Here is a 25,481-nt window from a genome sequence, read left to right as displayed (position 1 = left end):
ATGACAGGCTCCGTAATTTCTTTGGCTTCAATTTCAGTTGGCGATATCTTTCAATTTACTTCTGACAGAACTTAAGCAGTCATCACTTACTTCTGTGTAATCGAGTTTCCAAGCTTCCGGAACAATCTCCGGGGGAAAAATGAGCTGAGAGGTCTCACGAACATACTCGATTATCATCATACCCACGAACGAACTTAGAACTTTTTCCCAGTACAGTAATTCATACATGCCCAGACATAAATGCCTCCTGGAGAAAAAAATGAGAGCCTGTAATGAAGGTGGGCACCTTTCAAAGGAAAATATTTGATTGACAGGTGATATTAAAGCCGATATTATTTTTTTCTCGTTTTTAATTATGGCACCATCTTTATGACCTTTATGTACTCATGTTAAATTATAACCTGTTGATCCGCTTCAAATAAGTATATTTCTGGTAATTTTGAAATACAAAAGCCCACATTTAAATGGACATAAAATGTTAATATGCAAAATCACCACCACCCCCTTTCTGTAATTGGTAGTCATGCTTTCTGTCTATGCTTTTTGACATTACCGGATTTATCGACCCTTTTGTAACAGAGCAACATGCCAGTATAGCCCGCTTGTGCATGGCGATACTTGTCTTAATATATCATTATACACGTAATGACGATGTTTTAGCAATATCCTCCTCCTAAGTGTTCTTTAATCTCACCAAGGGTCACTTTGACTACTTGGCTGTGCGAAAGCGCGATATCTGCAAGGAGAGCCTTTTATTGATCGTCTGATCAGGGATCCTATACGCTGATTGGAGACCTGCGTAAACGTCGAGAAGATAATTAATAGCTTTGGAACCCCATTACCATTATTGAAGTCTCTATCTGCATTTCCCTGGATTCACGGTCATTTATTGGAAACAGCTTGTTGGAGTCGCACACCAGTTGAGAACCGAATGCAGAAGTTTTGAATATTCGCTATCATTTGGAGAGCGAACACAGAGCAACTTAGTTTTCAGATCGAAGTGGTCTATGCGGTGTGCCAAACACAAAGGGTAGAAAACATAACAAAGCTCTAAGGTAGAGACTGTCATATTTCTCTTTTCCTGAAAGCGCTGTGAAGTGCAAATAACAAATAATACTATACTGTTCCCGCGTTATTGTTCGTGCAAAATGCAGGTGGCTACGTTTTTGGAAGCTCTTGGAACATTTGCCGTTGCGTTCTCTCTCGTGTATTGTGCACCCGTGAACGAAAAGGAGAATAAACATAAAGGTAGGTAGAACCCGAACACCACTGACTTGATTTAAAAAATGAAAATATAATCCTTGCGTATTTCAGTGCTTTGAGATCATATGATAATGCGAAGTAGATATTTTTTCCAGTCGAGGCAATTCATTTATCGTTCAACCTTCGAAATTCCATAGAAACATAACGTAAATTTTATAAATGCAAATGTAATTTTTGAGCACGTTGTCTTTGCTTATACTTTTAGTTTTTCATTTTTCTTTTCATTTTCATGATGTTTTTGTCTAACTGCTCTAGACAGTGACTCATGTTTGGATATTCGATTTGGTTCACATTACCCATATTTGCTTTGATTCACATTAATACAGATCGCGTTGTTCATACGTATTGGTGTCGAATACGGACTCCAATCTGAAAGGTTTTTTTTCTGACGTCCTTATTTCGAGTATATGTAACCCAACGTGCTGTGATAACCATTCCGTGCTGATGAGAAACCATTCGGTCGCAGTAGTTAATATAATAATGGAACATAAGTTGAGTAATGGCTTTGTTGGTTTTCCTTATTGCTAATAACATGAATTTCGATGTGGTGCGTCGATCTCATCGTGGGCGAACCACATGCATGTATGTAGAGAACCCAATTTAATTTTCAAGAAAATTTCTAGACGAAAAACAATAAGATAATACATATAACACAGCGATTTAAAGATTTTGGGGCTATGCTATATGATGCCCAAGGGAAGGAGGTTTTTTTCTAGCAGGGGGCATGGGCATTCGGATTTAAAATAGAGTTTCAACGCCCTGCCTTGATCGACCACACACGCTCAGTCATAAGTTTTGTCAAATATTTACTAGGCATTTGTTCTGTGATATTTTGGACACCACCAGCAAGGACAATTTTTTCAAGTGAGAGAATTTTAATAATATAAAATTTAAAACTCATACCCTTGTGAATAACTTGTTTGATCAAGCAATCTCCACCACAAAAAAAAGAAAAAAAATTCTACAAAATATTCAACAAATAAACACTTGACAATTTTTTTTCTTTTTCTTCTTACTCTCCCCTCAGAACAGGCTGACATGTCTCTTCGATGAAATGATATCTGACCTTCTGATCTTTTTTTATTTCTGAAAACGCATTTTGCATTGGAAATAGGCCATGTACAAATCAAATTTGTTGGCACTAAGATATCTTGATCGTAGCCTGCGTGGGACTGCACTGAAGTTGATACAATTAGCTCAGACAATATGTTGTGTATATCCAATTATGATTAGATGATTTATATAATGATGGGCAAATCGAAGCAGGTGATATGTAAGTGGAAAAAGAAGATTTAATCACATTTCTTGCAGGTTTATAAATCTGATTTTATGAACAATTATTTATACCCCATCTCTATAGAAAAGAATTCTCCAGCGTATTCGTTAAGCATTTCACGCACGACGAATGAGGGGTATGCTAACTTTCAACGTTATGCTGCCATTTAAGTGAACACAAGCGTCACAGAGCCGCGCATTTCTAAGGAATACAAGTCACTGTATCACCCGGCACGTGTCTCTGCACGATAGATTCTCTAAAAACTATCTATTCGGTATTTTCATCGATAGCATGATCTTCACTAATTTTTAAGCAACCGAATACGTTTTCAAAGGAACGTCAGAGGAACTGAAATAATCCTCATAACGCAAATGAATTTTAGTAAAAAAAAAAAACTAAGATAGCTGCTAAAATATTGAAGACATGTCAACGATACATTTTTTAAACAAATCCATCAGTGATCATTATTACATTACAGCATGTTTGAAAGAGCAATCCCACATTCCCAGGCTGACTTCTCTTCCTGTGTTCTTTTTATCGTATCTCAGCTGGTAGGCTAACGCGTCTCTTATGCAAAGAAGGCATCGATTCCAGAATGTTTTTCAACAGTGATGCAAGGAAATGATGCTTTAACTCATGGTACAGGCCTGCATTTGTGAAACAAGCAGGTGTTCTTGGATACATTATACCTATTCCGAGTAAAATGGAAATTAATTTTATAAAAGCAATTTTTGCCACGGGCAAAGTATTGCTTTTAGATATCTGGAAGAGAATAGAACTTATCGTCCATATGTCAAGGATGGTTCTCTCTTGGATTTATAGTCTTCATTACATTTGTGTGAGTGTGTTTTTAGAGTGTACTACTATAACGGTGTCGTTTATAGTTTTTCGTGTGGAGATTGAGTATGAGCCTCCAATTTTACATTAGCATGCCCGAAAGACAAGTCTGTTCCTCAACTTACAGTAGGTGGCATTTTACATGTTTTTTCCATAGATGCATCACGATATTGTAAAACAAGTGTAGGGCATGTCACGCCTACTGAAACTGCACTTCTTTGTACATCTGTACATCTTTTCTTTGTTGCATGAACACTTAACGTGACACCTGGGTTTTATTTTAAAGCAAAGACATGCTTTAGTCTAGACGTAAATTTCACGATCGCCTTCCGTTAACTTATTTACGTCTAAATGAGGAAATACCATAAACTAACTGCACTACTACTATATGATAACAAAAAAAAAAAAAAAAAAAAAAAGACGCAATGTTGATAATAAAAGAAAAAAGATAATAATAACAAAGGTTAAAATGATATAGAACAGGTTTGTAACCATCCCTGAAACCTCAAGAGCGATCCAGAGATATTTTATGACAGTCTTCCAAATGATCTTTGTTGATCCATCTCCACTTGTGACCATCTTCCGACAGAAAGAATTAGGTGCCAATCAGTGTAAACTTGAAAAATTGAGACCGTCTTCCGGAAGACCCAGAAGACGGCTGCCGTCCGTCCCCGAAATTAAAAAAAAAGGACACTTTACGTCGTAACACTTGTAACTCAATAACTAATAACTGTGATATCTGTTGTTCTGCGTCATAAACCAATCTCTCGCCCAGCACACTATTGATTTCTATTTTGACATTTCATGTTGTTACCATTTGATTGACTTTGTTAACCAAGCTCCTTTACTGGGTGATTTAATTATCTAATTAAATCACTAAGTTAAGACGGTTGACTTACATTCTAGATTGCTTTTTATGGCCCCTTTAAGATAAAGAGATCCATGTTTTGTCAGTCATATAAATGGTTCTTTTGAATGCTGTATTCCAAACCATCCGCTTATGTTAGGTAATTAAAGAAGAGGCAGGTGCAGCAAGTTCGAGATCAGATAAAGTTCCCGGTAGGGATGACATCAGTAAATAGCAATTACACTGTGCAGCTTACGGGTGATTTTGTCAGAATGACATGCACAAGTCTTCCTTATTAGACTGAAGCTACGTTTGCCATGACAACTTACATAAAAGAAAAAAGCTGAATATCCAATAAATTTTGAATGAAGAAAAAAATCAGCAAATTGTACTGTAGTAAGTTGTATTATAGTTTGGATAATTTAACAGTAAATGAGATTGCATTAAATTGATATTTGCTGGTTATGTGTATACGTATCTTAAATTTAAAGATTTTGTGGCGTGTAGTAATATATTTGATCAACATATTTTTGTTCCCTATGTTTTGATGCATTTCCCCTTGTGTTTCCTTCTTAATGTGATTTTAATGGGATATCTGAACGAACTCGAAGCGAACTCGAACGTCCTTAAAACGGCCACGAAGCAATTAAACCGTGTGATATGGATTCTGCGAGTATAAAGTCCACAGTGATGAGTCGGGCAAGGTATAAGATGCGTGTGCGTGAGTGTGCATGCGTGTGCAAGGAATTAAAAGCATTATGTACAGGAACATGGTTAGTCATTTAGAATTAAATTATGTTATTTGAAATTATATAAAACACCGAATTCAAGTGCAGGGCATAGTTCAGCAATAATTCGTAAGTAAAGGAGGAATATTCGATTTGGCAGGAAAATGCTGGATAGTTACCTTTGATGATAAAATCCCAGATCGAGCCATTTGTTACCTCAAGCGACAGCACGTGGGAGAATTCCTAACCGTACTGTAAGATGCGAATGAAAATGATGAGGTGCAAAATATCGTCATCAGCATGAAGCCATGGCAATTTCCTTTTGAAATGGGTGAATTTCTACATTTATGGCGTGCCCATGCTCACATGGCATGCAATGTGTATTAACTGTTTATGGAGGAATATTGGTTGCAGTGGACGGTGTTAAAGGAAAACCAAACCATATACCATTTTATACAAAATTTAGTTACATTCGATTCATATTGATGGTACTCTATACGGGATTTGCCCGCCTAAATGGATTTTCTAAGAAAATTTCGGGTTTTTTAAATACAGCAGAATTATATAGTTGTAAGTTGAAAATGTGATTTTATTGACATTTGTGCTTTGATTAATACACAAAGTATAAATTAAAAAATACTGACAGATAAATATAAATCTGTGAATGATAATAATGTATGGTAAATCATTTACAAGTTTATGATATAAATAAAGTTATAGCAAAGATGGAGGGAAAAGGGCCACAAATGGCAGTAATTCTTTAATTAAAAAAGAAGGGACCATTCCCAGAACCTATTGTACTAACTGTGGATCGATCTATCTCCAAGGGGATTCTGGCTAAATTGCAATCAACTTAAATGGCTTAGATGTCTGTCACGCCTACTGAAGCTACTAGGCGGAAATTAATTATCGTTTAGCTTCAGTAGGCGTGCCAGACATCTAAGCCGCTTAAGCTGATTCTAATTTAGCAAGAAACCCCTGGAAGATGGATCGATCTTGTGAGATCGTTCTATGTATGGGAACTTAGTCGAAGATTCCTGTTCGAAAGTCAGCGTAGATTGAGAGCGAGCTGCGCAACCCCTACTTTTTTAGGACAGGGACGTAGGTTTCTTCAATGCTCAGACAGTCCAATAATAAAATTGTTTCTCTTGGACTGAATACTGCCATATGTGCCCAGTGCTCAGGGTGTCCTGCGTATTGCGTTTACCTAAATAGTAATATATAGGAGGTTCTTTCATATTTCACGATTTCCGCCCTAGCAATTTTGATAAAAAATACAAGACAAACTCTACTCTCCGTATGAGTTAAGTATATGCAAAAAAAGGTGGGGGGGGGGGGGGGGTGTAATCCAGTTTGTTTGCCAGTGATAGCGTCCCAATAAAAGGTCCCGGAGTTTGTAAACAAGTCGTAAGAGGGTACGTTACGTTGTTAAAGTCCAAGCGTCACCCAGCGTACTTTGCTAAGCGCAACGTTTTGTTGACAAATTCGTAACGCTTCAATCAAAATAACAACAAAGCTTTCATTAAATGATGAATTACATGTTTTATTGCATGATATATTTTAATCATAAGTCGCTGTCGTAAAAGAGTACTCAAGCTAATATGAGAGAGCCTCCTTAAACAGAATGATAACCAGCTAAGCCATACATGTAGAGGCTTACAATAGTGCCAAACAGAGTTATAGATAACTACCATATATACAATAATGATACACCTGACTAATACACGATTTTAACTGCTTCACTAATCAGGAAAAAATATATATCCTTGGTGTTGTTTGCTTCTTTCGCCAAGATAGCAGAGCAAGACATTTATCTGAGCTTGCTACGTAGATTTCCTATTTTTCCAAGTGTCCATGTTAACCTTCATGTGTGAGAAGTGATGAAGTCGTTATGCGCCGGTAATGGTATACCCAGGAACGCTTTCAATCAGAACATTAGGTATATTATCTCTGACAGATTGACAATCATCTGGTCACATAGTTAGCCTACTACTGATATAAACATTCATCAAATTGTTTATGCTGATAAATCGACCCTCTGTGTTGTCTCTGTTTGGCGCAAAATTGCCGTTGCGATCAATATAGGCAGGGCTTTCTACGAACCACAAGCTGTCTCTGAGATAATGCCAATGAGCCTGGGAAAGGCAAAAACTTTGGACGAAAATATTTTTCTTAAATATTAAGAAAAGATAGTGACAAGAATTTTAACAACAGCAATATAGTGATAATACAATTTGAAGAGGAAAGTGTTTATATGAAAACAGTCAAATGACCACATACATGAATGTCCAACTGAATTATTTCTTTCGCCTACATTCGAATATTTTACATAAATAATTTCCAAAGAACCTAATCAAGTCGCTTGTTTAAAAAAAAGTGCGACTTTCGTATTTAACCCTCTTTGAATTTATTGAATATATACATTTAGTCTAACATCAGCTGTGAACAGACTTAATACATCTAGATATAGAAACAGTCATGGCGGCACGCAATTACCAGAGAATGCTATGCTTGTTTTTGTGTAGAAGCACTCATCCAGAAAAAAATAGCTTGAATGAGTAGGAGAGATGAAGTTAACATTTTGTATTTGTTTTTTTCCATAAAGTAATTTGAACCCATAATTCGCCAACATGTACAATATCTTTAAAGTCGCTCCCTGCCAATAGGCTTCCGATTGACATGTGGATGAACCCCATGCTTTTTCCCTGAGATGCCTTTTTTTCAAAGGCTTTGTCGAAACACTTGCTGCTTTATTAAAACACTAGGGTTATCTCAAGTAGTGCAAATAACAAAACCAGGCGTCGCAAATAGTAATAACGTTTACCGTGAGGGTTAATAATTGTGCGAAAAGAGAGCTGTATGGAAAATGTAATGCCAATCCAGCGTTGCGCAGTTGGCGTCAAGACGATCGTCAACAAAACAGATCCGATCACGCGAAAGTCTTCTCTTACTTAGGAAACACTAACGTTTTGTTTAATTCCTTAATTCTTTGTCCCAGCCGTTGGCCATTTGCTTGTCAGTCTTACTTTACTCTAACACATAAACAGATTGTTTGAACATACGGAAGTCGTTTTGCCATGTATGCGTTTTTACCGATTCTAGGACAACTTCCCCCGGACAATTCCCCCGGACAATTCCCCCCACCCAGGACAATCCTCCCCGGACGACCCCCCCCCCAAAAGGAATATATATTTATATAGAAATATAAAGTAAGGAGTATAAAGATCAAAACATTTCATCCATTTTATTTATGTTTTAGAGTGAAAATACAACTTCATCATCAAACATATTCTTTTATAACAAATTCCTTTTTCATTGAGTACAAGTAGAGAAAGTATAATTAAAAAATTAGTCGAAGTATACAGTAACCACCTCCCGGTAAAGGTGGGTTAAACAGATGGGTAGTGGGTAGGTGGATAGTAATCAAGCAATTAATAGAGACAGATAATCAAAGGGATACCCGTATAAGTGAGAAAATCTGTTTACCCCACCACTCCCGAGAGATGCACCTTGATTCCAGGCTTACTTAATCAAAGGGGAATAATGAAGCAATTAAAAGTAACAGTTAATTCATCAAAGGGTTACCTGGATGTGTGAGATCATTTGTTTACCTCACTTCACCTGGATATTTTCTTTGATTAGATTTTTCATAAAATCTTCTGTACTCTTATTTCTGAAATGTCTGTACTTGTACACCATGAAAATAATTTGTTTATTGAAATTAACATCCTCTATCCTTGAGTTGCATCATTACACAAAGAAAAAGTCATACAATGGATGAAAAGATTTCAACTTTTTACTCTGTAATTTATTTTTGTATATAAATATGTATTCCTTTGGGGGAGCATCGTCCAAGGGTAGGGGCATTGTCCGGGGGGGGGGGGGGGGTTGTCCTGATACCGTTTTTACCATATGCCTTTGATATGCGCACTATCTTAGTGTGTTTCTTATGTTCGATCTTTCCAATATTCACTTGTTGTATTATTATTAATACTGATAAATATTTTGAAAACCTTTACGGCAGATCTTAGTCCTCCACTACATAGCTTCCCGTTGGTTTATAAAGTTACAATCACCAATACATCTTATTCAAACTGACATTCGTGGGACAAGATAACGACCCATTTCAATAATTGCTGTTCCAGGAAACCAAACAAATAGGGGAGATTTGCCATTTTAAAAACAAGAGAAACCAACAAAGAGAAAAAAGCATATTTCATCAAGCAAAAAAAGAAATCATAAGGGTTTCTCATCAACTATTTGCTCAATGTTTGACTTTTGCTGTTGGTTTCTGGCCATTTTTCTTCCTATTCACGAAGGGGATTTATAAGCAGTAAAAGTGGAGGCTGGGAAACATTAGCTTCATAATTTACGTAGAACAATCACAAAATGTGCTTTTCTGGCACCACATTACTTTGTGTCTCTACATGGCACGAAATGCTTCCATCAATCACTAATGGCATTATAGGGTATCATTGTATATGTGTTTGTCTCCTTTTTCAGACAAATTTGTCTCTGAACAACACAACAGAAACCCGCCTCTGCCGGTAAGCCAATCAATTCAGTGGATTCGGTGTTCAGTCTTCTCTTCTTTTTTTTTTTTGACACACTCGTCAATTTTATAACTTTGACACATATTGTATATATATATAAATATTTTGTAAAATGCATTAGTCCGTTGTTGCTCAATTTGGCTTTTGGAAAGCTGAAAATCTATATGTATTCAAAGTAAGCCTTTTCATATGTGAAGATGAGAGGCGTAAACGTCAAACAAAATTATTTCAAAGGTTCCCGAATTGAATTACTGTGTTTTTTCACTTTAATCTTGTTTTCGTTCCAGTCTGGAAGTTTGGAGGAAACTGAATTAAAAAAGCTTCCTAAAGCTAAGCTAACTCACCAGGCTGGTAAGTAACGACGGCGTTTTCCCTTTGAGCTGGACTTACCGGACATTGCTCAACCTGACCTGAATTTTAAATCACATTTCTAATTGTTCAAAATCAATCTAGCGTTGTCTAAAATAGTATTTGTTCGGCTCTCCTGCATAATGATAGACATGGCATACTCGGAAAATTTGTTATTTTTTCGCTATGTAATGATAGCAAACAAGTGAACTTATTTGTTCTAGCAGTGAAATGTATGGACTGAGAAATGAAGATATATTACATTAGCTTTATTAGAAAAGAATATGTCCATTATCACCAACGTGGGCTCTTTTTTAATTACTGCCAACTTGTTGGTTCCAAGTTTAAGGAAATGATTTGTTCTTTCAAATACGCATTTTACCTAACTTTCATCCCTGTCTCTTGAAATATAAAAATGTTTATTTAAATGATGAATTTTCTACTTCACGACAAATTCGAAAAAAAGGGAATATTTTTTTTAGTTCAATGTCCAAGCAAATTATTGAAATGAATGGTCCGTTTTGTTGTTGATATGCAAAAGATTTATGCTGCCACTCTTTTTCGATGTTTTTTTCATTGGCACAGATGTTATGGACAATGAAATCAGTGTTTTGTGTGTTACTGAGAATTCCTGTGATCGTAGATTTGCACGTAAAAGCCTAGAAGCCCTCTCAAAGATACCGTTTTTAAACCGATAATTACCAGTTTGTTTTTTGGAACAAACATACTCAAAACAAACATAAATCTTGCGTGAGGAAACAGATACACATATATTCTGTATATCAATAGGCCTATGCGTAGGTGTATCACAGAGCTTTTTTTATCGAATATTGCTATCCCTTGAGGTTATATGTATACATAAGGGATTATCCCAAATGAATATGTATCACGGGTGCAAATCTAAGCACATATAGGTAAAGAACCGTACGTGGAATTTCTGTTGAATTGGATTTTTTCACGTTTTTGAAGATAGCTATGTAATCTTATTTCCCAAAGAAACATTGAATCCATTTAAAATAACGAAGTGAACGCTCCCGCTCTACTTTTGCCTTTTACGCGATAAAATGTGATTAACCATCCACTTTGATGAAGGGAAGAGTAAGAAAAAAAATCTTTAAGATGTGTATATATGAGTTTCTTAGGTGATCGCTTCATTAATAGCTTTTTGACACTAAACCTATTTACATACTATAAATTGTTTCTCAATAATATCAAAGGAGATATATTCTTCTTTTTCATGGAGGAATTAAGCCCTCAATGTCTGTCCTTTTAGGTATCGGACACTAACACTTATTGTTTGTGACGACTAATTATAGGACAACGGCTCCGAGAGCACAGAACTTTAGCGCTCAATACCGGATGCCGCTTCAGATACGTACAGGATGTAAGACAGGTTACCGCATTATCATCATCATTATTCTTTTTGTCTTGACGACATGTACATCAAATATACAAAGAGCATTATGTTGTGTTATTGGTATGTTTCAGATCCAGTGGACAAGACAAAGAAAGTTAAATCCAAGGGCAAAAGCAAAGATATACTGGAGACTTATCAGGTTTGTTTCAGCATTTGACTATACCAATATGCACTCAGTAAATCTCCTCTTCATCACACAATACAGTGAACAAAAATAGGCTTATCACTCCCTAGACACCATATCAGACACAGCATGCTTTTCTAATAAGTACATCAGCTGTAATACGAGTTCATAGAGTTATTGGTTTTGCATTGGTATAGGATCACTAGAGAACTGCTACTAAAAAAGTAAATAGAACGGCACAGATACATCATCTGGTTATAGTCAAGCAATCGGATACGCTTTCCGAAGATCTATATATTTTTTAAAAACTGTGCAAAGTGTTGATAGATAACATATGGTTTGATTAATGGTGATATTAATGTAATTGTATGCTTATGGTGTCTTTCAATTTAGGGCAGGGCTATTGGCCTGACTATTGCGTCGCCAGGTAGATAATTCATGCATAACGTCCTATTCTATCCTTACTGTGCTGAAAAGTATTTTGTAGGGTTGTTCAATCCTAAATATACTTTTAATTCATTTGAACATTTTTATCTTTTTAATTTTACTTCAGCTTTCTCCGTCCACGTACGTTGATTTTAGTCCACGAGCTGTCGCAGAATTTCTTCTGGGCACACAGGACTTCGAAGGGTTCTTTGCAGCTTTGGAGGATCTTCAGAATGCTTCCGTGGTAAGCTTGATAAAATGGGAATTATAAATGTCCAAAATGCACAAACTCGCTGAGTGACATTTTATTTTTTCATTTCTTACCTGAGAGAATCTAGCATTGCTATCATTGATTCGAAACACGCTGTTTGTTTACCCTTTTTCTAGCTGGCTGTGAATAAGAGCCTGTATATAAAAATTAGACGAAATATTAGTAAGTAGGCCTATATGACGTCAGAAACCATGGGAGCAAGTACAATAACATAAATTGTCCAGATTATATTTAGAGAGGACGCGGATCAGTTTTCTTATTCTCATTTTTATATATACCCGCTTACCTCATTTGACATATGAAAATGAAGAAACTGTCACGAAACAGGCCTGAAGCTCAGAGGAAAGTTTTCATGCATTGTTAAATATTATTGGAATTTACTTTAGTAGGAATTTTTGCTCAAATTTTTGTCGATAAACTTAAATATAATTAAGCAATGACGGTGATACCCGCAGATATCCAATACTCAGAGAGTGTATTTAGAACAGATGATCCGCGGACTTACTGATCCGTAGACTGAACGTACCCAATCCGACATAAAAGAACAGCTGACTAATCCGCTGATCGTCTCCCCGCCTCCGTACCCACCATTAAACGGATTGAATCACGGTTCCGAAGTTTAATTGCTAGACCCCTGCAAGGACGGCACGTGTGGAGGCGGGGAGACCATCAGCGGATTAGTCGGTTTTGCTTTAATGTTGGTCAGCCATATTTGCAGATCTGAATGCCTTCAAAGTTAACATAGACGAAGTATTGTTTACAGCAGTATTATGTGGCTATGCGTTGAATTATTCAACCAACTGTGAATATCAAATACATCGTAAATTACAAGATTGGATTTTCTTAAGCAGGATAGTCACTTTAAATGCGGTATAATAAAATACGGTACATTTGGTGTATTTCTTCATTTGCGTTAACACATAAATAAAGAATATTTCATAATTCCACCGTCAAAGAAAACTTATGGCCAGATATAGAAAGGAAAAGCTCTTTATCCAAAGAGTTGAATACGGAGTATGAGAGAAAATGTAGACTAATTGTTGGCTACAATTTCAAACTTAATTTTCGATACATTTTCTTTAAAGTTTGCATGGTCTGTTCATTCAAGAACATTGTACATAAGATGTGTATTTTAGGGAAGGTTTTGAGTTTCTTTCGGATATGTATGAAGGTCTATTTTATCTGTGGACCCTTTGCATGCTCCTTTCTGGATATAGTCAAAACTGACTTAATGAAATGTACTATTGTACGTCATTAGTTAAGTTTATATCGTTAGAATGTTTTCTTGCCATGTAGGTTCCAGGTAAAATTGACACTGTTCAGGAGAGGAAATGACGCATATTCTGAATACCCACAAGTTTTTATTGAATTGTGTTGACAGGTTTCAGCCATCCTCGATTAGGTTAGAAACTTGTTCTAAGAGCTTGCTATTTGAAGAGGAAACACATTAAGATGCTGAAATTACTTCTCTGATTGACTGTTCTATAAGACCGAAAGGTTAAGATTCCATCAATCGGGTCGTTTATCCAAAGAGCGGAATCAGCTTAATTTGGTGTGTAATCCTTAATGGCGCTGAAATCCTTAGGTAAATGTTCTAGACTGTACTTTATCAGGCGTTTCATTCTTAAAATCAATAGACCAGCAGATATTGAAACAGATGAACTGGGCGTTTCTGTATGAAAAACAGGAATACTACTCATAGCTAAAGATCATTACTGACGCACTTATAGGCAAGAATGCAATAACGCCATCTTCATCCTGCATGATTCTACTTCATAATTGAAATGGCATGAGTGTGCATTTTCCTCCAGGATGCTGCATAGACTTTCAAGCGTGACGCAGGCCGCGATTGTCGAGTGCTGCACAAGCATTGTTAATCGGACAAGTGTGCGGGTGGAAAATCGTATTGATGTCCTTCTCGTGTGTGTCTCACCTTGATACATTTCCTATTAAAAAAAACAAAAAGCAAAAAAAAAAAAAAAAAAAAAACGCAACACCTTGGTGTACATTTGGGAACCTTGAGAAAACGTTTGCTGCTATAATTGTAAGATTTTATCATGATAATGAAACCACTGTTTCAAAGAAAATGTGAATATAAACATACATAAAAAAACTTACATTTTCTAAGGTCGCTATAGATGTGTATTTATAAACATATGGAAATTCGGGTTACATTGAGTTGAACGTGAATATGTCGTTTCGTCATAATTGATGTAGTTTTCAGATTTTTAAATGTTAAAAAACATTTAAACATCAGGGTGGCAAGATTAAATTATAAAACAAAGTGAGCATATAAATGTAGACCTACCTGAAACACATAAAATAACGTAAACAGGCAGATAACATGTCAAGATATTTATGACCAAATCTGAATCCTTGGACAAATTGAACCAAATTCCGAAACCAAATTCCGAAATGTCATGGATTACTTGAGTCGGTAATCATGGAGCGCCAATTGCAGTTTCTAATATACTAAACTAGCACCCATGGAAATGTTTTTTTTTCTATGTGCAATTAATTTTGCTATTTTTTGGAATGTTCTGTTGTATGTAAAAAAATCAACATTGTAGTAAACCTTCAATGTGGTGAATTTTGCTTTTTGCTTTTTTAGATGAGCCCTAAGGAAGTTGAACTGTACAAAGAGCGGGTTGCGTGGGAATACGTTAAAGCACTACAGGACGAGGAAAATTACATGAAATTGGCTTTTTGGCCTTCGGTAAGTACATATAAAACTATAAAACTGTTAGGATTGATTTTTTAAAAATTTAAGCCTAATGCAGTCCGATCTTGCCTACTTATGTAAATGCATCAAACCTAATTTTGCGAAATTTGTCTGCAGTTCGGTAGATCCCAAGCCAGAACTCCGAGACCACCAAAGCATCAAGCATTAGCCGAAGTGTATCCCACTGTGCCAGATCAAGATAAGAAAGACGGCAAGCCTCTACCGACCAAGCCAACCACAGATATTAAACAGGAGGAAGTCAGCACTGATGACACTTCCACAGACGGTAACGATGGCGGACAGCTGGGAACCAAAATTGGCAAAGTCCCTCCTTCCTTGGTTCCTAATGAAATTGCGCAGAGACTGATGAATGATTATGCACTGGAAGACCAGATCATCAACGCTCTCCTCTATGACTGGCTGACAGGAAAGATAAGGAGAGGTAATGGCGCCAACAGAACTATTCTTTACCCAACTGGTAGGAGTATATGGCTCTGCTTTCAGAGACAGAGGAAGTCACTCGCATTTGTCGTCTGTTATTCTCTTTTCATCATGCTTTCATTTCCTTGAACTTATCAGATAATCATTTAAAATCCTTTCATATAGCTGTAAGCAAACCACGCGAACAACATGAGACTGTATTTGATAGCGTTATCTGTTTTGTTACTTAGGTGAAAAGAACCCGGTGCTGTCTTTTGACGACTTTTTGCAATATTTACAAGCCGAAACGCAGTCAGCTAGACAACGTCATAAAGATGACGTGGCAAGGGTCATGGGTAAGGCCGTAAGGCAGTTTTATTTGAATTTATGAAAATATTTGGGTACATTTTGGTCGTGCTTGTACAGTCTTTGTTATTATATCTTAATAGAACGAGTGAGGGGAAGAGTACTAAGATTAGCATGGGAAAAATATTGGAAAATTATGCTTAAAAGAATAAGATATGAAGATTATATAAATATATTTCCAGCGTGTACGGATATAGTCGTTCTATAGAGCTTAAATAATCGCTCACTGAAACTTTTATTTTCGTGTCCGGCAGAACTGCTGACTGATGCGTTGGTTTCTGAGTATAAAGAGGGGGTGCCTCTACCAGAAGCGGAGGAAGGGGGATCAGACACCAAAGTGAAAGCTCAAAAAGAAAGTAAACAAGTCAATGGCAACAAGGCAAACCAAGATGCAATGAAGAAGACAACAGATAAGAAACGTATGCAAGAAATACCCAGTAAATCTAAATAAGAACGTTCTTGTATGACGAGTTTTACATCAGTTTGGATACATGATTGATACAGGATGTAAAGATAGCGTTATGTTCACTCTCGTCAATTTCAGACCTCCGCCAAGGCAGGTCAATCATTATCTTTTTCAGTTATTTATTAATTAACTAACCGATAAGTTCAATTCCCTTTTTTAGTTACAAAATTGATTGATTATTTTTTTTTATTCACCAAAATTTAATCGTTTCTTACTTGACAGTTTCTGAAAATTTTATCAAAATCCGTTTACTACATGAACATTTGCATAATGTTGCTAACGGACAGACAGACAAACTGAAAGACAAACGGACATGCGAACAGAGAAACTGACACACAAACAAACGGACGGACAAACTGGCTGACAGACGAACAGAAAGGAAAACAGACAAACGGACAGGAAAACAGACAAAGGGACAGACGAATGGACAGAAAAACAGACAAACGGATAGACAAACGGGACCAAATATATAACCTCCTTGACAGAGGTAATAACCCCTTTCCTAGATTCTTTGTAATTTATTTCAAGTCTGTTTATTTCAGACACAGAACCTCATAACAAGAAGGAATAAGGAGATGACCCCTTAGAGGAGCAGCGCAATATGTGCCCACTCTACTTATTGATCGTTAGACTTGGTGCACCCGTTTTCTTCCCTGAGCAACACGAGAACGCCTATTTGTGTAAACAGGTTATTCGAATCATGCATGCATAAGACTGGATGTACCTACTGCCACATACCTGTGAATTCTGACAGCTATAGACTTCCCAAGATTACCAGCCGCCTTACTGATCTGAGGGACAATAAGTCATATTTTAAATAGTATACCTTCGTGGGAGTATGCATTAGCGCGAGTCCTCTGATTACAATAGGACCGGGGTAAATGTTTTTTAGTCAGACCCACGGCTTTTTGTTGCGTTATTATATAAAAAATATATCGAAACAATCGGGATCATTATTAAATTGCTTTTCAATACTGCGCGGTGTATAATCCCGCCTACTTTAAGTCAACCTACGCTGTATAGATTACCAGAAGGAAAGCCTCAGAGTTTCCTTCACAGAAAGTAGATCAATTCTATGTTTGGAATTCATAAGAGCAAGCAATAATTCTATGGCAAATGAACCACACCCTGAATAACAGAGTCTACTGAGAACTTCTTTGAATGGCGTCCTTGTTCGCTCTCTACAACTATGGGTAATGGTGGTTTGGGGGTGCTTCGAAGTACAAAATAGTCGCTGAAATTCAGGGTGATGGACCAACACTTACAATCATGATATTTAACAAGTTTTTCGTGACACGTGGGACTACTGGGTGACTGCAGGCTAGTTCACATTACATCAATACAGTGTTAACGTCTATATCTAATTACTGTATACACTTATTCCACTCTCCCGGCGGTTTGCTTTCTACACATTATTGTGCTATTTTTGTGGTAGATAGATTCTATATGTTATATATAGTCAGCCTGATTAGTTTTGCACCAAAGCTACAATGTTGATTAAGGCCGTAAGCACTTATTAAGTTTATTAGAGACGTTAGAAAAAGATGTATATAGAAAATGTGTAAAATTGGGAAGTACTTAAATTTCGGATATTTTGCAGCTTTGGCAGATTACGCTGGCCGTTATATGCAGATAAAGCCGAATCTTATGTTTGTGATGGTCACTATTGGATTGTCATAAACATGACATTCTGAAGCATGTATCCAAACATATTATGTATAAAAAGGAAGATGTTACTATTTAAAATTACCTGTCCGTTTGAGATCTAGAACGGCTTGAAAGCATATCATATTTTATGTACACCCAAAGATCAGAAGTTGATGCAATTCATCAATGTTATGAAGACCAACATGCAGTCGACTTGCATGATAAATATCATGTTATATTTATCGTGGGGCACTTAAGTAGAATACCCATCTACTGCTACAAATACTGATGAAAATTCGTTTTTCAGACACCATGGCAATGAATACACGAGATGATTGATCGGACATATTGCCTAAAAGGATGGTTTTCAGAGACTCATATGTATACAATAGCAGCAGCGTACCATGCTGTGTGGCGGAAGTCACGTCCCGTTCACGTGGGACAACAAGGAAATGATGTCGGTTAAAGAAGGTCATTTTCCGAGGTACTTCAGAGCGCATAATAATGCCGGTGTGACAGGTATGGTAGTCCGCTAGGAGCCATAGACCATTCCCCATTACTTTGTACAGGTGACATTCGTCACACATACTAGCCCCAATGCTCCGACTAAACCTAACTTGTACTAATTATATACGACTACCTTTCCAGTCATACCGATTTGTACTTGTATCTTTGTATTGTATGAAACAGGGTATTATTTTATTAAAAACTATGCCGTCAAAATTTTTACTTGCCAGAGGTTAAGTTATGAAATAGTGTTTGATGCAATTTTGTCAAGTTTTAATGACTAGGTCCAAAAAACTTGTATTTTAAGTATGCTGCGTTCTTCTATCCATACGATGTATGTAGACATCCTGCTTTGACTAACAAAAAAGTGATCTTATTTGCAAAAATACAAATACGTCGTAAAATTACCAACGTAACTAAAATTTTAACTGAATGATATTTTTCAACCAAAAAATACCACCAAAATTGTGATAAAAATCGATAAGGGGTTATGCAAACCTCTCATATACAAAGGGGGACATTGTTCTCGTTACTTATTTTCTGTAACGTTTTAAACATTAAGTGTTGTTGCCTATATCAAACCGAGAAAGAAGTAGTTTTCGGTGTAATTACGCCCGAGGAATCAGAACTCCATTGGTCTCAGAAAGATTACCGTAGTACTTGAGATTTGCTTGCCAGGAATCGTTCTTTTCTGCTTTTACAATTTGATATAAGCAACACTATTCAGTTTACAGCCTGCCTTTTCTCTCCCACGATAAAACCAACAAAAATGGCGGGCTATTAGCAGCATATTCAGCCTATGCCGATTTAATTACTCCAGAAAAGCTTCTGACTTGTAGTATCAATATCGTTGATGGCAATATCAACCGATATCGATACTTCGATTTAGGATCAAATGCACAAAGCCTTTGCCATAACCAAGGAGTTATAACAGAAGGAGATTACACGCAAGCCTTTCTATTGTCCGATGTCTGTTACGGTGGGCGGAGCTAGCTACGGGGGGCCTCCGGTCTCAAGGTTTCGTCTGCGTCGCTCTCCTCAGCTTGGAGATAAATTTCATATGCGTTATTTCGCGTTAGAATTCGAGATCAGTAATGTCAAAGCGCCGCTGTATGCTGACGATTTTTTTCACAGGTAATTATTTGGACGATGTGCTGGAAGGGAACGATATCATAGAAAGCGATTATAAGGTGGTGACTGAGGATGGTCGCCATGAGCTTTTTTTAGTCGGTGATAGATGGCTTTTTTATGGCACAACCCGGTGAAAAATCACCAAGGAGAAGTCAAAAGAAAACGTCCCAACTGTGGTTTGTGAAAATGACGTTCAAGTGAACGTCTGTCCTCACTGCCAAAGGACATAATATTAATACATTAACGTTTGGACCCTCCTGCCCTTGGGTCCCATAAACATATACATTGTGACAGTGCCTACGCTTTGTGTCTGGTTTTAAATTTCTTTAAGTATTTTTTCTCTCACTCGGTATAATTTTAATATTATAATGCATATTATAATGCATCTATACTCTGTTAAAATCTCTTAAGAGATTTTAACAAAAAACCCAACTTTTTAGAAAAAAACCAGGGACTAACTTTGAATGTAAAAATGGATTCATTAACTATTGGTAAGCATGGGAAAATTGTTGTTTACTCCAGGAAAATTCATTTTTTGGCCGAAACGAAGAGTTATTATTGCTTTAAGAATAATTTTTATTCATTCAGAAATATATTTATGTACAAAATATATCAGAAATTTTAGTATTCACTGAGCTCTTTAAAGTGAAACAAATAAAGATGAGTATATTGAATTTCAAACTATTATTTACTATATTAACTTAAAATATCTTTTAAGTCAACTCTATACTCAAGCACTCTATACTCATGAAAGTAGCATCTGTGAGTAAAACCATTTTATTATATCAATAGAAGAACAAAAACAAAAATTTTACACATAAGCAGTAATAAATGAAGTCATAAGAATGATTAAGTTGCTACAGTTTTCCAGTTTTATGCAGTCTATGATGGCATTTTTTTCAACCGTGCAAATAGAAATAATTATATTCTTTTTTATCTGACTTGCTGATACCAGTCTGTGCCAGATACTATTCCACTTACAGGCCAGCAAGGTCTGAGAATCTAATGGGCCGAATGAAAAAAAAATCCTAGAAGATAAAGTGGTTAATTCTTACAAATAGGATGAAAAACATGGGATTTTCAAAAGGTTATTATAGATCAAGACAACACTTAGTAAGAACATTTATAAAATGTAACAGCTGAAAAAATTAACTGGTAAGTAAGCAGTAAGTGACTGCTTTAAAGAAATTTCACTGAAACAGAAATTTCACTGGCAATCAACAATTTATATATAGGTTTTGAATTTTTTTCCATGTAACAGTAACATAAAATTTATGTCCACTTTTGCAATGTATAGAGTCAGTTAGGTGACTGAAAATAATTTAAAATGTCATAAAGGAGCACTATTAATTTAATGCAATCTCTGTTGGCCAGTCTTATCCAGTTTCTTCTCCAAAAAGGACAACTCAAGTGAGAATTTCTTCAGGGCCTTTTCTTCTGCCTTGCTAATGCCATGCCACTCAGAAAAGAGAGAAACCTGTAGGTTAGAAAAAAAAAACATAATAATAGCATTATGAACTACTAGTATCCATGTAGACATTATGGAATTATGCAGTGAAGTTTAATGCGTCTTGTTATGACTTGACTGAAATAATGTTCACCACATAAATGAACAATTTACAACTAAATTCATATAGAACATCAAGATTCATGATCACAAGCTAATAACCCCAAGAAATTGAAAGAAATTGTACTTATTACAAGAAATTATTTAAATCTGCCCTGGTCCCTACTCTTCTGACAGGACAAAAAGGGGATTTCAGAGAGGCTGGTTGCTAAAAGGAAAATGCCCAAGGTTGTTGTATTTTGAAAAAAAAAATTAAATAGGGTACTGTTGTTAGTGAATGTTTAATGCATCTTAGGCATTATGACAAAAGTAACTTACCCCAGACACACTGACCTCCTTTTTTCATTGACATATTTTAATTTTTTCCAGCCTGACCATAATTCATATATTCAATGCAGCCTTCTCCCATATCTATAATAGAAAAAAAAACTTGAGTAGTGTTAAGATATGCATGTCAAATTCATTATCAATTTTGAGAGAATTTCTGTTTCAACACTACAAGATGAAATATTTAATTTCAAGTAATGAATAAACCTTAATAGAGTTCTATTCTTTTGTAACCACCAAGGCAAAGCTTCTTTCTTAAAATGAACTGAAACATCCAAGCTTGCCACCTAACATGCCAAAGTAGTGAAGTATAATTTAAGTAGAGAAGCAAGTACCCCTTAATTATAGAGGTGTCTTACACAATAAAGTGTGTCTTACACACCTCGACTCAAAGAGAGATGTGTAGTGAGATAACAGGTAAAGTAATTGGTGGAGCCTAGGTGAACTTAAAACCTTAAGACTTTAAATTAAGAAGCACCAGGATTCATGTGTGTTCTTTTTCAAAGGTTTAATATGAATTAAAACATATATATGTAAAAAGAAGACTAAATAAGTTAAAAATAACTATACCAAAGACACTGTGAAGTCTAACTTCCTGTTAGACCGCCATGATGGAAAATGCTGGGTGGAGGCAAAATTTTCCAGTCAAAAAAACTGAGCACTTTACTTTAACAACAAAGTTACCACTCCAAAGCCACCCACCATGGTGAGAAGAAAAATGATGACCAACTGTCATGATAAGTCTTTTTAGATTTAGACATGAAAAAGGTAAAGGCCAAAATGGTACATTTACCCATAACACTAGAGTAAAAAATTGGTATTCTGAACAAATCGGGTTATTTTTTTCAAGAAATATTGGAGCAGTATCCATGCAATATATACCACGCCACGACCAAGATGTTCAAGAATCTAAACACTCCAAATTTTTTTATAATCTTGCATTTGAAAAGTACAAAAAGCGGTAAGGCTTTTGGCCATAACAAGCGTAACACTTTTTGATCGGAACTCATGAAAATTGTCAATTGTCGTATCCAAGCTAGACCACATGTAAAATCGCAAAAAAAAAACAATACTGCTCAAGCAAGTGTGTTGCACACATAACAATTAGTTAAATTTTATGACTGTCATGTGACACAAGTTTCAAAAAGTAGGAGGAAAATGTCTTTTGGAGTAATTTTTTTTTCGAAATATTAACAAGATGGCGGCTTAAGCATCTGCTTGTTATTCGGCTACTGAAAGTGCACCTAAGTTTTATTCTTTGCTATTCCCACAAATTACTTAACAATTGCAACTGTATAAAGACCAAACTTTCTTCATCTGATACTATATTTATAGGCACTTGTTATGAGTGGGAAATATTTTTCGTGCAATATTTATTCTCCACACACCACCTCGCGAGATCAACGTGAAGCTGGACACTTACACAGTGAGACCCTACGACATAAAAGTTGCAATTTATCTTCATATTTCGTGTAGTTATGCATTTAAAAGCACTTACCTGTTTTTTGAAAACCTTGTCCAACGTAATATCATATAAATTCTGTATTTCTCTCATTTTTTAGAAACTTGGGACTCCGTTTCTGTTTCTGTCCTCAAAAATCAACAGACGAAGGCACAGATACTAACAAACGAGATTTAAACGAGAGTAGCAATTAAGCGTAACAGAGATAGGCATCCATTGTTCTCTGGGTTCTATTCATTCCGACCAATGAGAGACCGTAATACGGGCTCCGCCCCCACGCGTGTAATCTCCTTCTGTTATAACTCCTTGGTTATGGCAAAGGCTTTGTGCATTTGATCCTAAATCGAAGTATCGATATCGGTTGATATTGCCATCAACGATATTGATACTACAAGTCAGAAGCTTTTCTGGAGTAATTAAATCGGCATAGGCTGAATATGCTGCTAATAGCCCGCCATTTTTGTTGGTTTTATCGTGGGAGAGAAAAGGCAGGCTGTAAACTGAATAGTGTTGCTTATATCAAATTGTAAAAGCAGAAAAGAACGATTCCTGGCAAGCAAATCTCAAGTACTACGGTAATCTTTCTGAGACCAATGGAGTTCTGATTCCTCGGGCGTAATTACACCGAAAACTACTTCTTTCTCGGTTTGATATAGGCAACAACACTTAATGTTTAAAACGTTACAGAAAATAAGTAACGAGAACAATGTCCCCCTTTGTATATGAGAGGTTTGCATAACCCCTTATCGATTTTTATCACAATTTTGGTGGTATTTTTTGGTTGAAAAATATCATTCAGTTAAAATTTTAGTTACGTTGGTAATTTTACGACGTATTTGTATTTTTGCAAATAAGATCACTTTTTTGTTAGTCAAAGCAGGATGTCTACATACATCGTATGGATAGAAGAACGCAGCATACTTAAAATACAAGTTTTTTGGACCTAGTCATTAAAACTTGACAAAATTGCATCAAACACTATTTCATAACTTAACCTCTGGCAAGTAAAAATTTTGACGGCATAGTTTTTAATAAAATAATACCCTGTTTCATACAATACAAAGATACAAGTACAAATCGGTATGACTGGAAAGGTAGTCGTATATAATTAGTACAAGTTATGTTTAGTCGGAGCATTGGGGCTAGTATGTGTGACGAATGTCACCTGTACAAAGTAATGGGGAATGGTCTATGGCTCCTAGCGGACTACCATACCTGTCACACCGGCATTATTATGCGCTCTGAAGTACCTCGGAAAATGACCTTCTTTAAGACTGCTGCAGTCTCTATCCAGTCAATGCATATTTACTATATTAATCCCCCTTGGTATCCTTTTGTTTTGTCTCTCTTTTTCTTTCTTTCGCACACATTTAAATATGGACTGCGCGTCAGCGTGTATGTGTGTGTTGATCAGTGAATTTTTCTTTCGTGAAACTGAAGTGGCTGATATTTTAAATGTTAACCCAAAAATCTTTTGATTGACTTATCAGCAGGTAACAGATATATTTAGAAGTGTTATAGATCGAGTTGTATTGGTCATAAGCAGCAAAATTCTATTACAAAAACAAATTAACCCATGAAGTTTAAATTCGCAAAAAAGTGCACAAAATAAATCACTGCCACTGGATGAGCAGAGCGATAACATTTGAATTTGGAAAAAAACTCTTTATGAAAAGTAAAATTTTGGAAAACAATAAAATATTTCACAATCAAAGTGTTCGAGTTTTTCCATTTTAATACCCCGTTACTATTGATCTTCACTATTCCAACAAAATCCAATTAGATATTTTAAAAGAAAGCTGAAAATAGTTGTTTGAAAGATCCTCATGGCTCACATTCGAATCTCTGGTACAATGTCGCTTCATTAACATATTGCACGTCTTTCATATTACCTTTGCATACTTCATGTACATTTTCTGATAACAATTTTGAGTGCCAATCGAAGCTTGTCTTCACATATTCTTCAAATCACTTTTAATGCATTTCTGATATAATTTGCAATGATCTGATGAGAAGTTAATGCTTTGTCTAAATTAAGTAATTGGGGCTTTCTCTGGGATATTTTATAACAGATTTTTGTAGTGTTTGCTATTGAGGCAAGTCGTTCAGTTTTAAATATACATGTACGGCCTTTAAGTAGGAAGTGAAGTTCAAGAAAAGAATATGTTTAAACGGCAATTTAAGACAGTACTTCTGCTAAACAGAAATTTTGTATCTTAATGTGTGTAGTGATGCTGGATCTTGGGGGTAGCACACAGGTTTTTTCCATGTTGCCAAACTAGGGCCAAAATTCAACATAATTCTATCAACAAAAAATAACAACTAATAAGGTCAAATGATCGTTTTGTGCACGTGAACGCATGATATCTCACTCTGTTGGATAGATGGATGGAATAAAGTAGGAGTCGATAACATTACAGAGACAGACCTGTTTATATCACACTGGATATATAGCTAATTATGATTAATGATGCTAAAAATCAAAATGGTTGTTTTTAGAGACCATTCCCAGACCCTATTGTACTATCTTTGGATCGAACTCTCCAAGGGGAGTCTTGCTTATTTGCAATTAACTTGGGAGGCTTAGATGTCTGTCACGCCTACTGAAGCTCATAGGGAGTAATTAACTTTCGTTTAGCAGCTTAAGTAGGCGTCCCAGACATCTAAGCCACTTGAGCTAAAAGCAATTTAGCGAGAGACCCCGTGGAGATGGACCGATCCTGTTAGATCGATCTAGGGATGGGAACCCAGTCTTACACCCCATTTCCATAGATTT

General features: G+C 36.1%; 1 protein-coding gene and 1 long non-coding RNA gene across 2 annotated transcripts; one reads left to right on the top strand and one right to left on the bottom strand.

Moving 5' to 3' along the window:
* The first annotated feature begins 772 nt into the window (after positions 1-772).
* LOC106169981 (uncharacterized) lies at positions 773-18,170 on the top strand. Its single transcript, XM_013549675.2, has 10 exons — positions 773-1,248; positions 9,455-9,498; positions 9,792-9,855; positions 11,341-11,408; positions 11,947-12,063; positions 14,702-14,806; positions 14,930-15,254; positions 15,484-15,588; positions 15,853-16,017; positions 16,607-18,170. The coding sequence occupies exons 1-10, from the start codon at positions 1,149-1,151 to the stop codon at positions 16,633-16,635; spliced, it is 1,122 nt and encodes a 373-aa protein (XP_013405129.2). The 5' UTR covers positions 773-1,148; the 3' UTR covers positions 16,636-18,170.
* A 1,940-nt stretch (positions 18,171-20,110) lies between these two features.
* LOC147763608 (uncharacterized) lies at positions 20,111-23,003 on the bottom strand. Its single transcript, XR_015332953.1, has 3 exons — positions 22,742-23,003; positions 21,235-21,327; positions 20,111-20,826 (listed from the first exon to the last, which is right to left on the bottom strand). It is a non-coding gene; the product is annotated as an uncharacterized LOC147763608 (long non-coding RNA).
* Positions 23,004-25,481: the final 2,478 nt, after the last annotated feature.

This window comes from Lingula anatina, chromosome 2 (assembly GCF_051362555.1).
Source record: "Lingula anatina isolate TDL-2025a chromosome 2, LinAna3.0, whole genome shotgun sequence".
NCBI lineage: Eukaryota > Metazoa > Brachiopoda > Lingulata > Lingulida > Lingulidae > Lingula > Lingula anatina.
The sequence above is the reverse complement of the archived record's forward strand: the minus strand, read 5'-3'. Positions and strand labels throughout refer to the sequence as shown.